At 42.7% G+C, this 13,701-nt stretch overlaps 1 protein-coding gene and 1 pseudogene across 1 annotated transcript in view; both read left to right on the forward strand.

Annotated features, from left to right (window-relative positions):
* Nucleotides 1-13,701, forward strand: part of KIF1A (kinesin family member 1A) — a 2,072,061-nt gene that overhangs the window by 1,427,561 nt on the left and 630,799 nt on the right. Inside the window, exon 31 of the mRNA XM_078667093.1 lies at nucleotides 11,601-11,719. Within this exon, the coding sequence (XP_078523219.1) occupies nucleotides 11,601-11,719 (119 nt within the window). The remainder of the gene's footprint in view (nucleotides 1-11,600; nucleotides 11,720-13,701) is intronic.
* On the forward strand, nucleotides 969-1,570 carry LOC144791987 (non-homologous end-joining factor 1-like; annotated as a pseudogene).

A 13,701-nucleotide genomic window follows, 5' to 3' on the forward strand; every position in this document is an offset into this window, starting at 1 on the left:
AAGCAGGGCAGGTGTGCTTGCTTTCCCCCCCCCTCATAATCTACAGTGATGAACCAGAAATTAATTCATGTCAGTTGAAGAAGGGCAGGTGTGCTTGCTTTCCCCCCCCCATAATCTACAGTGATGAATCAGAGGGTGGCAGTGATGTACCAGAGGGTGGCATGGGTGAATCAGAGGGTGGCAGTGGTGAAACAGAGGGTGCTGTGAACCTGTGATGATGAACCAGACATAGAAACAACAAAGTCGCGACCGTTGCGAGCCGACAAGTAAGTTCGCAATTGCGAACTGGTACAAAACCCTCGCGAACTGGCAGAAACCCTTGCGAACACAAAAAAAAAAATTCGCAAGAGTTCGCGGATTTTGCGGATTGCAAGTTCGCAAATACGCAAATTCGCAAACGCCAGATTCGCAAAATCCGCCCATTCCTCTGAGAGAGAAATGAGATTACAGGTAAGAAACCATTCATTTTTTAATACCTCTCTAATGTAATATGGCTACAATGGGGTAAGTATTTTCTGAAGACATGAAGAGTGGATTTTATTCTGAATTGAACTAAATTGGAAATCACCTTTTTTAATAATTTTTTTTAAACTAAGCAGATGTTTTGTTGATGGGATATTTTGATGGTAGTATGAAAATAAACATCCTATGGGAGGCATGAAATCTCCTGGAGCAACAGCAGGCATCACCTCCTGAAGAGTCTCCATCAGAAAAGGTATAGAGGCTTATTCCCAAACTGCTTTTTGTGGTACATGAAGTACCACAATGGTAGAAAAATACTTACACTACAAAAGGTTATTCAGTAACCTATGGGCGGAGACGTCCACTTCTTCTCTCTGTCTTCTATCTCCTATTTTTTCAATGTGGTGGGACATGAGGAAATGCCTGGAAATCTAGTGCAAAACCTTTGAGGCGACTTCTTGTTTTTACAGAGGACAGTGTGGTGACGGACCAGAGCAGGACAGATGATGCAGGATCTGGATTTATGTCTTCTCGCAGAGCCCTGGAAGCCGGTCTCTTTCGGCAGCTCTTGCTCCATGGCCAAGGCCTGCTTCACAGATACCGGCTACGCTCTGCTTGTCTCTGACCTCAGCGGTGTGTGGTATGAGGAAGCAGATGCTCTGGTGGTCCAGGAACGATCCAAGGAACTGAACAAGCGTCTCAAGGCCCCTGTCTCCTCCTTCCTTAAGCACTTATCGGAGCTGATGTGCCCCCTACTTGACCGGGCACAGACCCAGTCTGCCTCCTTCACCTGTGAGCAGATGCCCGGCAAGCTCTCCATCTGTGTGAAAAGTGAGCTCTCCGGCCTGCCCTTTTACTGGGATTTCTGCTGCATTGATCCCAGTGTTGCAATGGTCTCTTGTCACTTCCTGTGGCCCCTGATTGCCATTAGCCTGGCAATGGGGCGCCATTCCCAGGAGTTGGCCGACCTCCTCCTGCGAAAGGATGCGGAAATTCAGGACCTCAGGGGGGCGACGCCATGCTGAGCCGAGGCCGTCTGGAGATGGAGACGTTTGATGAGATGACGTTCCTGGAGAATGTTATTTCTCAGAAATGGCAACACAGCTAGGAGATGGAGGTCAGCAGGAACAACAGCTGGAACAGGATGTGGAGGAGGAGGACAGTAAAACTCTGGAAGAACAGGAACTTCCACAAAAGATAGCCAGTGTGGCTTGGGATTTTTTTTTTTTTTACAATCCAGTCAGGTGAATAACTACCAACTGCCAAACTTTGCAATGCACAATTTGCAAGAAGACCTAGAGGTATGTCCACAAGCACAGAGATTCAGGCGCTATATAATAACCATAAATAAATAGAATGCTTACTACAAAATGGGAGGGTATTAAGTAAAAGTAAGGACGGGTTAGGTTGGGGGGACAGGCTATTACAACCAACACACAAAACAATAAGCCTATTGCTATTCACAAACTTCACTTCTGAAGTCACTATATCCCTAAGGTAACACAATAGAGTAAATGTACTCCAGCCCAGTCTTGGAGTAAATCATGCACCACGCATTCCCAAACACAGGTACTGAAATACCCTTCCATAGAAAATAAACAAACAGAGGCTTGAAATAAAAAAAATTGAAATAAATCGAACTATTTCAACCTAAAAAATATTTATATATAGTTTGTAAAATGTATGATAAAATAATTATTTTAGTAGGGTATAATACACTTAATTAAAAAAAATAGATTAGACTTTTAAACTTTTGTCAACATATAAAAAAATTGTTTTGATTAATTCTGCACATAACATTTAACAAAATAAATTCTGTTTTAGATAAAAATGTTACTGAGGTGGGATTTTTTAAAATTATATTGTAATTATATTATTTAAAAAATAAATATATTTTAATAAATTAATTATTTATTTCACATTTATATTTTATATTTAAATAGCTTTAATATTTTTTAAAGAAGCATAAACCTCAACATTTTTCCATGTACTTCTCGGTAGAGATATCTCTGCCATGGTTGTGGATATTTCCACCTACTTGTTGAACTTTCCCCTTGTAAATCCTATTCTAAGATGCTCCCCAGGGGATGCAAATCTACACTTAGGTGTAAATGTACACTTGGAAATGGTGAATATCAAAAAAGTTAAAGATTTACACCTATATGCAGTATGAAGTTTATATATGAATAAATCTACACGTGCAGGTTTACCTTTGTAAAGTAGGCCTATGGATTTAAAATTGGTATTCACATTCTTGAGGTCAATTACTGGACAATAACATTGCAGCACTGCCAAGTGCCACTCGCTGCAGCCTAAACAAAAGAATCTCCATGCCTGTTACTTCATCCCGAACTGAAATATGTTATGCAACTAAGACTTCCTATAGACTTTTACATGGCCTGAGGTGCTTTATTACTGCAATTTACTTCATAGCAAGTGTGAACTGTCAGTCCGAGTGCTACTGGCAGACCTAGAGATCCCCAGGTTCAGAGGTGTGAGGTTGCTCTATTACTTACTGGTAATCTTCTCTGCTCCTTGTCCGTTGTCCTCATCCCATTCATGAAAAAGTGATATAGTACTATCTCACCAACAGAAAAAAAGAATGAAGGAATGCTGTCCCGACCCCACAACCTCCCCTTGGGACTAACAACTATGTACCTATCCCAGCAATCATCCTACAATACCAAGCCAACGATGAAGGCTGGCACATCCGGGAGGGAGGCAGGGTAATAATGAATAGGGCGAGCACAACAGGACCAGCAGTAATAAAGATTACCGGTACGTAATAAGGTATTACCACTTGGTCCCTCTTGTCCTCGTCCCATTCATTAGAAAGTGAGAATACCCATGCAACCACCGGCATTCATCAATAACAAAACACCAGGACACAAAACAGATAGCAAAACCCAGTTATTTAATGAACCAACAGAACAAGATATTCAGGAACGCACAGCCCGCAGTACTCCCAAACCGGAATTAGCATCACACCCAGCAGATTCTGGATCCAATAATGCCTCACAAAAGTATTAGATGAAGCCGAAGTAGCCACCAACAAATCTCAGAAAGGGACAACCCCTGAACCTAAGCCCAGGAGGCTGCCACCCACTGAGTAGAACACACCTGAACACCTGCCGGATGAAGGGTACCCAGAAGGGAGTAAGCCAACATAATGACTTGGTTCAGCCAGCGACCAATGGAAGAAGAAGCCTTCCCCCGCCCCCATGAGAGGCCACCCCAAAGGAGACAAACAGAGAATCAGACTTCCTAAAGGGACGTGTATGATCAAGATAGACAAGCAAAGCCGCCTGAATCGCACCCTTCTTCAAGAGAGACTCGACCCCTAGGGACAATTCTGACCTCTTGGCCTGATAGTATGGGCAAGGATTTGGACGAATTCCTGAATCCGGAGGAGACTACGACAATTCGATTCAATACCCCTGACAAACAATGTCCAGGACCCACACGTCAGAACAGGACTGCAGCCATACTAGAAGAAAGAACTGCAGCAGCCCTCCTACCAAGAATCCAGGAGCCCCGGCCATATAGTCAGGAACGAGGTGGGGGGGTGTATTTGGCCTTCCTATCCCGACCAGAAGAAAACCTCCCTTGGCCCCTTGAAAAACTGCCAACAAGCAGGGTGAAAAAAAACTTAGGTCTGAAAGAAGGAGTCGCAGCTGAGGGCTGCTTGAAGGAAGAAGAGTGCTTATTCTCTTTAAACAAGTTATGCAATTGTCCCTTCATTTCTTCAGTCTTCCACTCCTTCAACACCAGATTGCGGCTGGCCGCCACACCCACACCACTGGAAAGGGCCAAAGCCTTCACCACATCAAAGGACACATCCTAAAAAGGAACACCACCTGCTGGTCAATGTGCTCCAAAAGTCCAGAGCAGTCCGAAGTATCATCCAACGACTGATACAGAGCCTTGATATCAGAGATCAGGAACTGAGCTATGTAAGTGCCATAAATACCAGCTCGTAAGGCCAGATGAGACCCAGATTACACCTTCTGGAGGGAAGCATCCACCTTTTTATCCACAGGATCTTTTATCACTGCATCCTTAGCCAAGTAATTCCGACCCACAAGACTAGCCACAAAGGAATCAATCGGAATAGAATCCGGCACATCTTTGGATATAGCCTGAAGCGAATAAAGTTGAGCCATAAAGCTTGGAAGCATAATACGATCCGAAAACTTCCATTCCCTCCTCAGAACCTCATGGATGTAGGGATGGACGGGCACATCTACTGCAGCCGAACTCTGAAACTGCTGCAGCAACAAATCAGAGGTAATGCTGGGCGCTTCATCATCCGGGAAACCCATGTTGGTTTTGACATGTCTAAGCAAATCAAGTAACATATTCTTGTCAATATATTTGCTTTTATGTTCAGCACACCCCATCCATTCTTCCTCGAATCAGAAGACTGAGAGGAATGAATAGGAAGGGAACCCTTGGGACGAGGCCCCCCATCTCAGGAAGAGTTTCCTTAATCAATCTCTTGATCTAGGCATCATCCCCCTCCCTGCGGCGTTTGGACTGCGTCAGAGAAGGGGAGAAAGAAGAGTCGGAAGATGAAGAAGATGACAGCTCCACATACTTGCATTTCCTGGAATGCCTGCCCATGCTTAGCACTTGGACGCCTGTGATGATGGATCCACCAACCAACCACCAACCAGCATAGTAATTAAAGAGACTTGTATCAGAGGGAGAGTGGTTGCAGGAACACCAAAACACCTAGACAGATAACAACAGGACAGCCCCTGTCAAGTGCAAAAGCAGCTCAAGCCGATTTCTGCAGGCAGCCACCAGGACCGGTCTGTGGATAGTTCCAGAAGTAACAGGTGGCACAGGCTCAACGTGCACATGCTTCACTTATGCTGAAGCCTGTGTAAACCCTTGCTTGCTCCCCCTTGCTTTGCATCCGTGCACAGGACTCCCTGGGTGCTTCTGCTCTGAGACAGAGTGAACTCGAGTTTTGGACCAAGACTGTGTGGGGCTTTCTTCAGGGTCATTGAGCCACGAGGATAGAGGGTGACCCAGGCAGAGTGGACTGATGGAGGTAAGTACGTTCTGCTAAGTTTGCATTGTATGACCTTAATGTGCGCCATTTCCATGTTTTCTTGCCTAGGCCATAGGTGCTGGAAATAGGGGTGTCAGCACTGCTGCTGCACCCCCAAATTAATCGGGGTAGAGTTCAAAAGTGGAATGGCCAATAAAATCACTTTTGCTGTGTGTTCAAAGACGGGTCAAATGGCAGGCTACATCGTCGGACAAATTGCTGTTAATACTTTTGAAATACGGCTGCCTCCAGCGCACGCAGTGCACCCTTATAAGAGGACGGCCACCTTAGTGCCTCATTCTGGCACATCCACTGCGCTCCACTCTCTGGGGCCCCCTATGGGAGTCCCCCATGTCCGTCGCTCTTTCACATCATTTCCGGAGCACAGGTGCTGGGGTTAGATATTTATACCTGCCCCACCCTGTGGCCATTCTATTTGTTCCCCCAGTGGACCCGCTATGTCACGTCACTGTGTTGGGTGTTGGCATTAGCTAATGGTACATCGCACATGTTTGCATTTATCACAAACATAGGGAGATCAGAAATCCTTGGTGCAATTATGAAGTTAATGCCATGGGTTGGGTTCTCTGGCCTCCTTTCAGTTGGACAGGGCGATGGTGGGTTTCGGGTCCAGGGGGGAACAATTGAGCGGCATGTAGGTGGTTTGCAGCCCCCTGTAAAAGTGCGGCCTGAGTTGCTGACTTGAAGGCTGATGAGCCGGGTTCCAGTTGCAACGTCTATAATGCTCTCTGATCCTGGGCAGGTTGCGTGGTCCCCAAGAAGGCATGATTAAAGTCACGGACTGATGGTCCACGGTATTTAAGGAGGAAATCTCCAGATAAAATAGCAGCAACAACTGGGTTGGCCATGGTGCTGTTTGTCTCATCAGGTGGGTGGGCAGCTTAGGTTACTCAATACTGCCTGCCCTTGGATAGCCCGTTAGTTAACCCCCCCACGTTGGCAGCAACTATAAGTCCCAAAATTAACTGCTTTGCTCCTCACATTTCATTCATACTTTGAATGCACATAAATCCCTATTGATACTCATGTTGCTCTTTCTGGGTTACCATGAAAATCACATCATCTTAGGGAATCGCAGTTGGGTTGAGACTGAGTACATTTTGATCTTGGGGCAAAACCGCCTGAATCATGAAAGTGAAGCAGTATGTTTTATAGTCAATTTACCTCATCCAAGTAGGTCCCCTCAGTGCTTGATGAATCAAGTTGGAACCATCAGCTCTGCCACCAGATATGTTGGTGCACAAACCTGTGTCTTATTTACTTACCCAATGCATGCGCATTGCATGGACTGGAGTGGTGTAGTCCCTATACGAACTTCTGTGCTCCCCGATGGGCCTGTCTCAATGTAATCAATGAGTACATTTACATACAGCTATGAACATTCTTGATATGAATAAAAAGCAAGGAGTAGAGTTTAAAAGTTTACTCAAAGTATATAAGCATAGAAATAGATAATCAGCAGCACATGGAGAACTCAGTAATACTCTACAGAAATTCCAGCGTAGATCCACTTTCTAAGAAAGAGAAAAGGTGAAGTTGGTTGAAGGGTGAAAGGGCCATTTTGTGCTTGAGAAGGGGTTTGTGCCTTTTGTAGGTGGAGATGGTGAGTTTTGAATATACATAAAATAAATGGGCCTTAGTTGTTTCTTTGTCACTCTCTGTCTTTGCATTGAGTCCCGTAGGCTGCCTGCCCCATATCGTGGTCAGCCTGAACTTTGGATTTACCACGATCCAGCGCTACCTGAAATTACTCCTAAGCTCTATTTGCTTCTAAGCACTACTTTTTGATGTATTCTTTGTTTGTCTGACATAAAAAAAAATATATATAATTCTTTACAAATTCATAACTTCGGTTCTACTTATTACATTTTTGTCATATTGGTCTTGTTTTACTCATAAAAATATAATGTATTTTTCTAACCTTACTTCTAGTAATTTAGGGTGGTGCCCCGAAACTGGTTCCAGGATGATTGTTTCCAGTCCATGGAGAACCTGGCTTGGCAGTTCGGGCTAAACTGTTCCGATGAGGAACAGGGTCCTAATGAACCATTTAACAATCATTTTACAAGTAAAGAAGAAACACCAAAAATTGAAACCTCGGTTGCAGACCTGCCTGACCTGGTCTCAGTAAGAAAGGAAAAGAGAAACAATAATATAAAGTGGAAAAGGACTAAGAAGAAAGCAATTATAAGATTCTCTAAACGGAATGTGCAGAAGTTAAAATTTCCGAATCTTATATCTTTGAAACAGAAAACCCCAGAAAAAGAGCAAACTATAAAACCTTTAACAAATCTATATAATAACGGCCATCGTCACACAATAATTAAAGCAAGAGAGAATTATAAACAACGAAATCCGCTGGCCCCAAGTTTTTCCACTGCTTTGAATGGCAGTTAGCTACCTTTACTGTTTCTTGAACAACCGTCCTTAGCAGATCTCTGGGGACACAATTCTACAGGAACAGCAGGTTCAAACATGCTTTTTAGAAATCACCGACTTATTCCCTACAGGAAATGATCCATTAAACCGAGGGAAAATAGCAAATCTTTGCGTAAGATCCAACTGCTACAGTCACTAACAAGCTCGGAAATAAAACTAGTGGCCTTCCCGATAAGGTCTAAAACCACAGTGGCCATTGTCTCATTTTTCACTCAAGTGATTCCGGCACTAATTCTGAAACAATGCTAGACCCTCCATAAAAATGGATATGACGTTGCCGTTGTAAACATCAAAGAAAATCATACACAGGAAAAATCTAAGGAGAATAACAAAATGATAATCCATCACTCTGACCAATTATCCAGCTGCTCCAAAAATCTCATCAGAAGCACCAACAAAAACTTAACCATCTTGATAAAGAATGGAGAGAGACAGATCTGGAATAAAAAAACTGTAAAAAAGGAGCTAACACCAAAGAAAAATCACTGGTCATGGATTTCAGAGAACCTAAACAGCCACAAACAAGGAAGGGAAATAAATTCCTTTTTTAACAGACGCTTGAGCGTAGCATCCTGGAATATAGCAGGGAGAAATCCGGAGAACCTTGCACTAATTTTGGAAAACACTCCGGCAATGGTGGCCCTACAAGAAACCTGGACAACAAAAACCTTGGACCAAAACGACTATTTCATTTACGACGTTCCAGCAGAACCTGTTAGCCTGGGTCACGCTAAAGGTGGACTCGCAATCCTTTTACGTGAAGATTTCTATTGGGATCCGAAAGTCATCACTATGCATCTGACGAACATACAATGTATTAAGGTTAAGCACTGGAATGAAAATATGGACATTTCGCAACATTTGATAATTTTTAACGTCTATATCCCTCCAGGCTCCAAAAGGTCGCTCTCATGATTGAAATATTTGAGGAAATTGAAATGGTGGTTGAAGGAAAAGGATTCCCTTCTGTTTTTCTAACAGGAGAGTTTAACTGGAAAATCTCTAATGTTCTCTTAGAAAAATGGGAATACGGTGAACAAGAGGAAGCTCTGTCAATCCGGATACCACTATTTCCCCAGGGATAAAAGTAGATAATCGCGGGTAAATATTACTTTCCTCTCTTCCAGCATTAAATGGAGTTATCCTAAATGGATGCGCAGAAGGAGATATTCCCACGGCCTGCACGAGAAAAGGTAATTTTAGCTCATCAAGTTTAGAGTGCATAATTTGCAGCCAAGATTTATTCGGGCGAGTACTAAAATTGAGTTCCAAATTCACACAGGAAAGCGATCATGCAATATATCTTGAAACAGGAATAATATTGCTACCTATCTCTCCATGGTCTATCACGCGTTTGCACAGTTCTATAGTTGTGAACCAGGTTCAAGGGCGGATGACATGGAATTCAACAACAATTAACAACTTACATTCTGCAGTTGTCACTGCCCAAGTATTACAGACTGCCATTTCCTCAGACCCAATAATACATTTTGAATTAGTCCTTAACAAAATAGTGCTATCCTTGCAGGATATCCCAAAATGCCAGAACTCGCAAGCGGGAAATCGCAAAAGAAAGAACCCAGACAAAGGTTCAATTGCACTAAACAAACTAATCCAATTACCGTTTTTAAATTTTTCAGATATTAGACACCATGAAATCAAAAACATAAAGAATCGCCACCGGAGGGAAAAAGGAAATAACCGGAAAACTCAACAGGATCAAAACTGGGTTGATATCCAGATAGCAGCCAAACAAAAAAAATAATCGGGTATACTGGAGCTTAATTGCCAAAGAAACAGGAACAAAGAAATTCCTGCAAGCCTCACCAGTTCTCCCAACCGAATGGGAAACATATCTACATGATTTATATAAATTAAACTTGAGGCAAGAAAGCTCGAAGCAAGCAATAAGCAAAACAGGAAAAAATATCCAAGACATCCTCGCTCCTGCAGCTCGGCATATAGAATACCACATACAAAACGCCAGATCTTCTGCTGCAATGGGTCCGGATCAGATCCCGATAAAATTACCTCAAAGCAACCCAGAAGACTTAAATACGTTTTTATCCCCCCTATATTCTCATTGCTTTGTTACCGGAGAAATCCCTAAATCATGGCTGGGCAGCATCATGATCCAATCTAGAAAAAGGGTTCTAGGTTCCTACCCTGCAATTATCGACACATTGCCTTGTTGGATGCTACAGTGAGGATCTTTGTGGCAGTGTCCTGGAACAGCTGATGGACTGGGCTTTCTCATATGGAGTGATCCTTATAAATCAAGCTGGGTTACGATTGAAACCCTCAGTACCTACAACATAGCGGTGCCACAAACAGTAAGAGATAAATATGTTGTGTCAAAATCGCAGGTCGTCTATTGTCTTTGTAAACTTAACGATAGTATCTGACAGACTAGACAGATCTACACTCTGGAAAAATCGTAGAAAATTTGGAATACCGAATAATCTTCTCCATATTATTATATCATTAAACTCAGCAACATGGTGTCAAGTACAAATGGGGAGAGAGGAAGGACTCACCTGACCAATAGCTATACCAAACGGCCTGAGGCAAGGCTGCTTTTTAGCTCCCCAGCTTTATTCTTTATACATAAGTGAGCTCCCCCATTGTTTTTCACAAATTATTAATTTCCCTCCAAAAATATCTACTTGTAAAATCCACATTATGATGTACGTCAATGATGTGGTTATATTAGACCTTACCCCATTCGGGCTACAAAGGAATTTACAAGCTTTAACTAACTAGAAACTCCCAAAAATATTATGTATTTTTCTAACCTTACATCTAGTATTTTGGGGTGATGCCCTGAAACCGGTTCCAGGATGCTAGTCTCTGGTCCAGGGAGGACCTTGCTTGGCAGTTCGGACTGGACTGTTCCCATGAGGAACAGGTTCAAGACTGATTTGCATATGTCTGGGTCCAAACTGGGGTGGCATGGTGAGCAAAATAATTATGCATTTATCCCATTTCACTTAACTGGGGGTGAATGTTTGATTTGCTCTGCACTCCGTCCATCATATGTCTGTGTTTTACTTTTAGAAAGATGACATTTTTCTGCTCTTAGCCCTGTTTGTCTGCTGCCTGTATTTCACAGAATTGCTATACTTGTTATTCAACAGTAGAATCTTGACTGAAGTGTTGAATGTAATCTCATCGAGCTATCCCTCAAGCTAGTAGTTTATTAGATATGTTTGACAAGTGCTGAGCAGTTCGTCTCAGGTTTCCATCTTGCGAATGTACCATTCAGAGTTACTTTACCCACTGTTCTATAAATAATTAATTTTTGTTATGATTTTCCATGTTTCACTTCCCTCTATATACCTATATGCATCATGGGTATTGCAACACTGCATTTAATTTTTTATGCTACTTAAAATGTGCACAGTATATTAAAGTGCAAAATAAACAAATGTATATATAGCAGCCGGCAAGGATGCAGTGTTTTACTACTCAAGTATCTTTTATACAGTGCTATATATTCTAAATACGTATAAATAGCATGACATGTTTATTAATTCAAGTTTCCAAATGTCCAAATATTTCTCTCCTCCAACTGTAGAATAGTCACTATGTGTTTTGTTTGCTTGACATGTTTTTGCAGATTGCCGTGGAGGTAACCAAATCTTTTGTGGAATACATCAAGTGCCAGCCCATCGTCTTTGAGGTGTTTGGACACTACCAGCAGCACCCATTCCCACTTTTGTGCAAAGATGTACTAAGGTAACCGGAAACATGTTGTCAAGGGCATGCCGTCCAAAGCTGGTTTGGGGTGTGGGGGCAATTGAAATGCTGGCTCTCTGGAGAAGAGAAAGGATTCTCAACAGGAGGCAGCTAATCACTTATCAATATGAAAGACAGGGATAAACAAGCAAAGCTTTTATGTAGTTTGGCTGTCTTCCAAAAACGCTCCAAGAAAGAGTAACCATATTTCCAGGCCAATATATCATTGTTGTCGTAGGTGAAGTGACACCAGAGCTTAGAGTGGTGAGGAACCCAGGGTCCGCCAAATACAGCTGTCTTTTTCGACTGTTATGTTTGGGGATAGACCACCCCATGTTGGGAAGTGATGTAGGTGTGTTTAGAAAATGGACCCCACTAATGTGAATAAGATAGTCATGGACGTGACATAACAGTGATGTAAATATTAACGCCCAGTAATGGACCTCGTGGTTCTGGTGGCCAGTGTATTACCCCTCTGCTGTTGTAGTGTGCACACATTTCTTCTGTACTAGTTGTTGAGGATGCGCGGTCCCCCCGCGTGCCCTCAAATGTATTCTTATGAAGTTCTCTCGGGGTTCCTAAGCAACGGTATGGTTCCATGACAGTTACTTGTGCTGTGGATTGCCGACCGGATGCCTTGGATTCTCCTGGGCTTGTACACTAATAAATCCTCATCAAAATACCGCACCTGTGCTGTTTAATGCTTTCCACATATTGGTGACAACCGAGATTGAACTTCGAGCCCTCCGACTGACTCTTCGTGTGGGATTGCTCTTCGAGCCCTCCGACGGACTCTTCATTCCCCGCTTGCCACGGTGCAGCTTCCTGCTGTAATCCAGATTACAATCTGATCTGCTGCCTCAGTTTGAATTCTAACGCAGTGAGTTTGGACCCTAACGCAGTGAGTTTAGCCTTTACTTACTTCACGGGCCTCCCTCATTGACCCGTGTGCTGCTTAAGCCTCTCTCTCCCTCACCCTACCGACCTTTACCTCAAGCTGTGTGCCGCGCGTGCTAATTTTTCACCCGCTCTGAGCCGTGTATTGCGCATACTCCTCCCATCAATTATCACGTTACCTTATGTGCAACGCGGCGGCCATATTGGTACAGTTTTACCTTCAAATATTCAATGACACTGTTTCTCCAGCATTTAATCATCTTTTACACTATTTCTTCAGTGTTTACAACTATTGACTGTCCATTTTTAATGTGCATTGCCCTTTTTTAGCACACTGGTTCTGCACATGTACAAGTTTAACAATTTTCATCATTTCCCCCCCAAAATTGTTTTAAGAATTTTTTTTAAAGGGTTTATTACAATTTTATTTTTATACTATATTTTCTTCATTCAACATGACAACTCCCCAACAAATCACTCAGCCACCTCCTTTTCTGGCCAAACCAGGTAACCCAACCATTAAGTGGTCAGAGTAGCTAAGGCTCTTTAAAAACCATCTTGTTGCAATTGATGCTGTCAATTACAACCCTCAAAGGAAATTCAGCTTATTATTTGGGAGTCTTGGACATGCGGCCCAACAAATATTTGACAATGTACCACCTATCCAAGCTCCTGCTGGGGAATATGGTGATTCACAATGGAACATTTACATTGAGGCTCTTGAGCGTTTAAAAAAATAATTTTCAACTGAGCCCAACAGAATGTTAGAGCACCATAAGTTCTTCAAACGCAAACAAGCTGAAGTTGAAAGCATAGCGGAACTTAGAATTCTTGCATCCTCTTGCGAATTTGGTCTCTCAACACTAGCATACGTTACCAGTTCGTATTCAACTGTGCATCACGTAAAATTCAAGAAAGAATCCTAAATTGTCGTAATGCCAAACTTGATGAGGTCATCGATTTGGCTAAGAGCATCGAGCGTTCTCTTATTTCCACTAAAATTTTACACGTGAGGCTTCTGTCAGCACCTCAACAATGGAAACTACACCTCAGGTTGATCTCGTTTGTGCCCTTAACGCCAAGTA

Source organism: Lissotriton helveticus, chromosome 11, assembly GCF_964261635.1.
Source record: "Lissotriton helveticus chromosome 11, aLisHel1.1, whole genome shotgun sequence".
Taxonomy (NCBI): domain Eukaryota; kingdom Metazoa; phylum Chordata; class Amphibia; order Caudata; family Salamandridae; genus Lissotriton; species Lissotriton helveticus.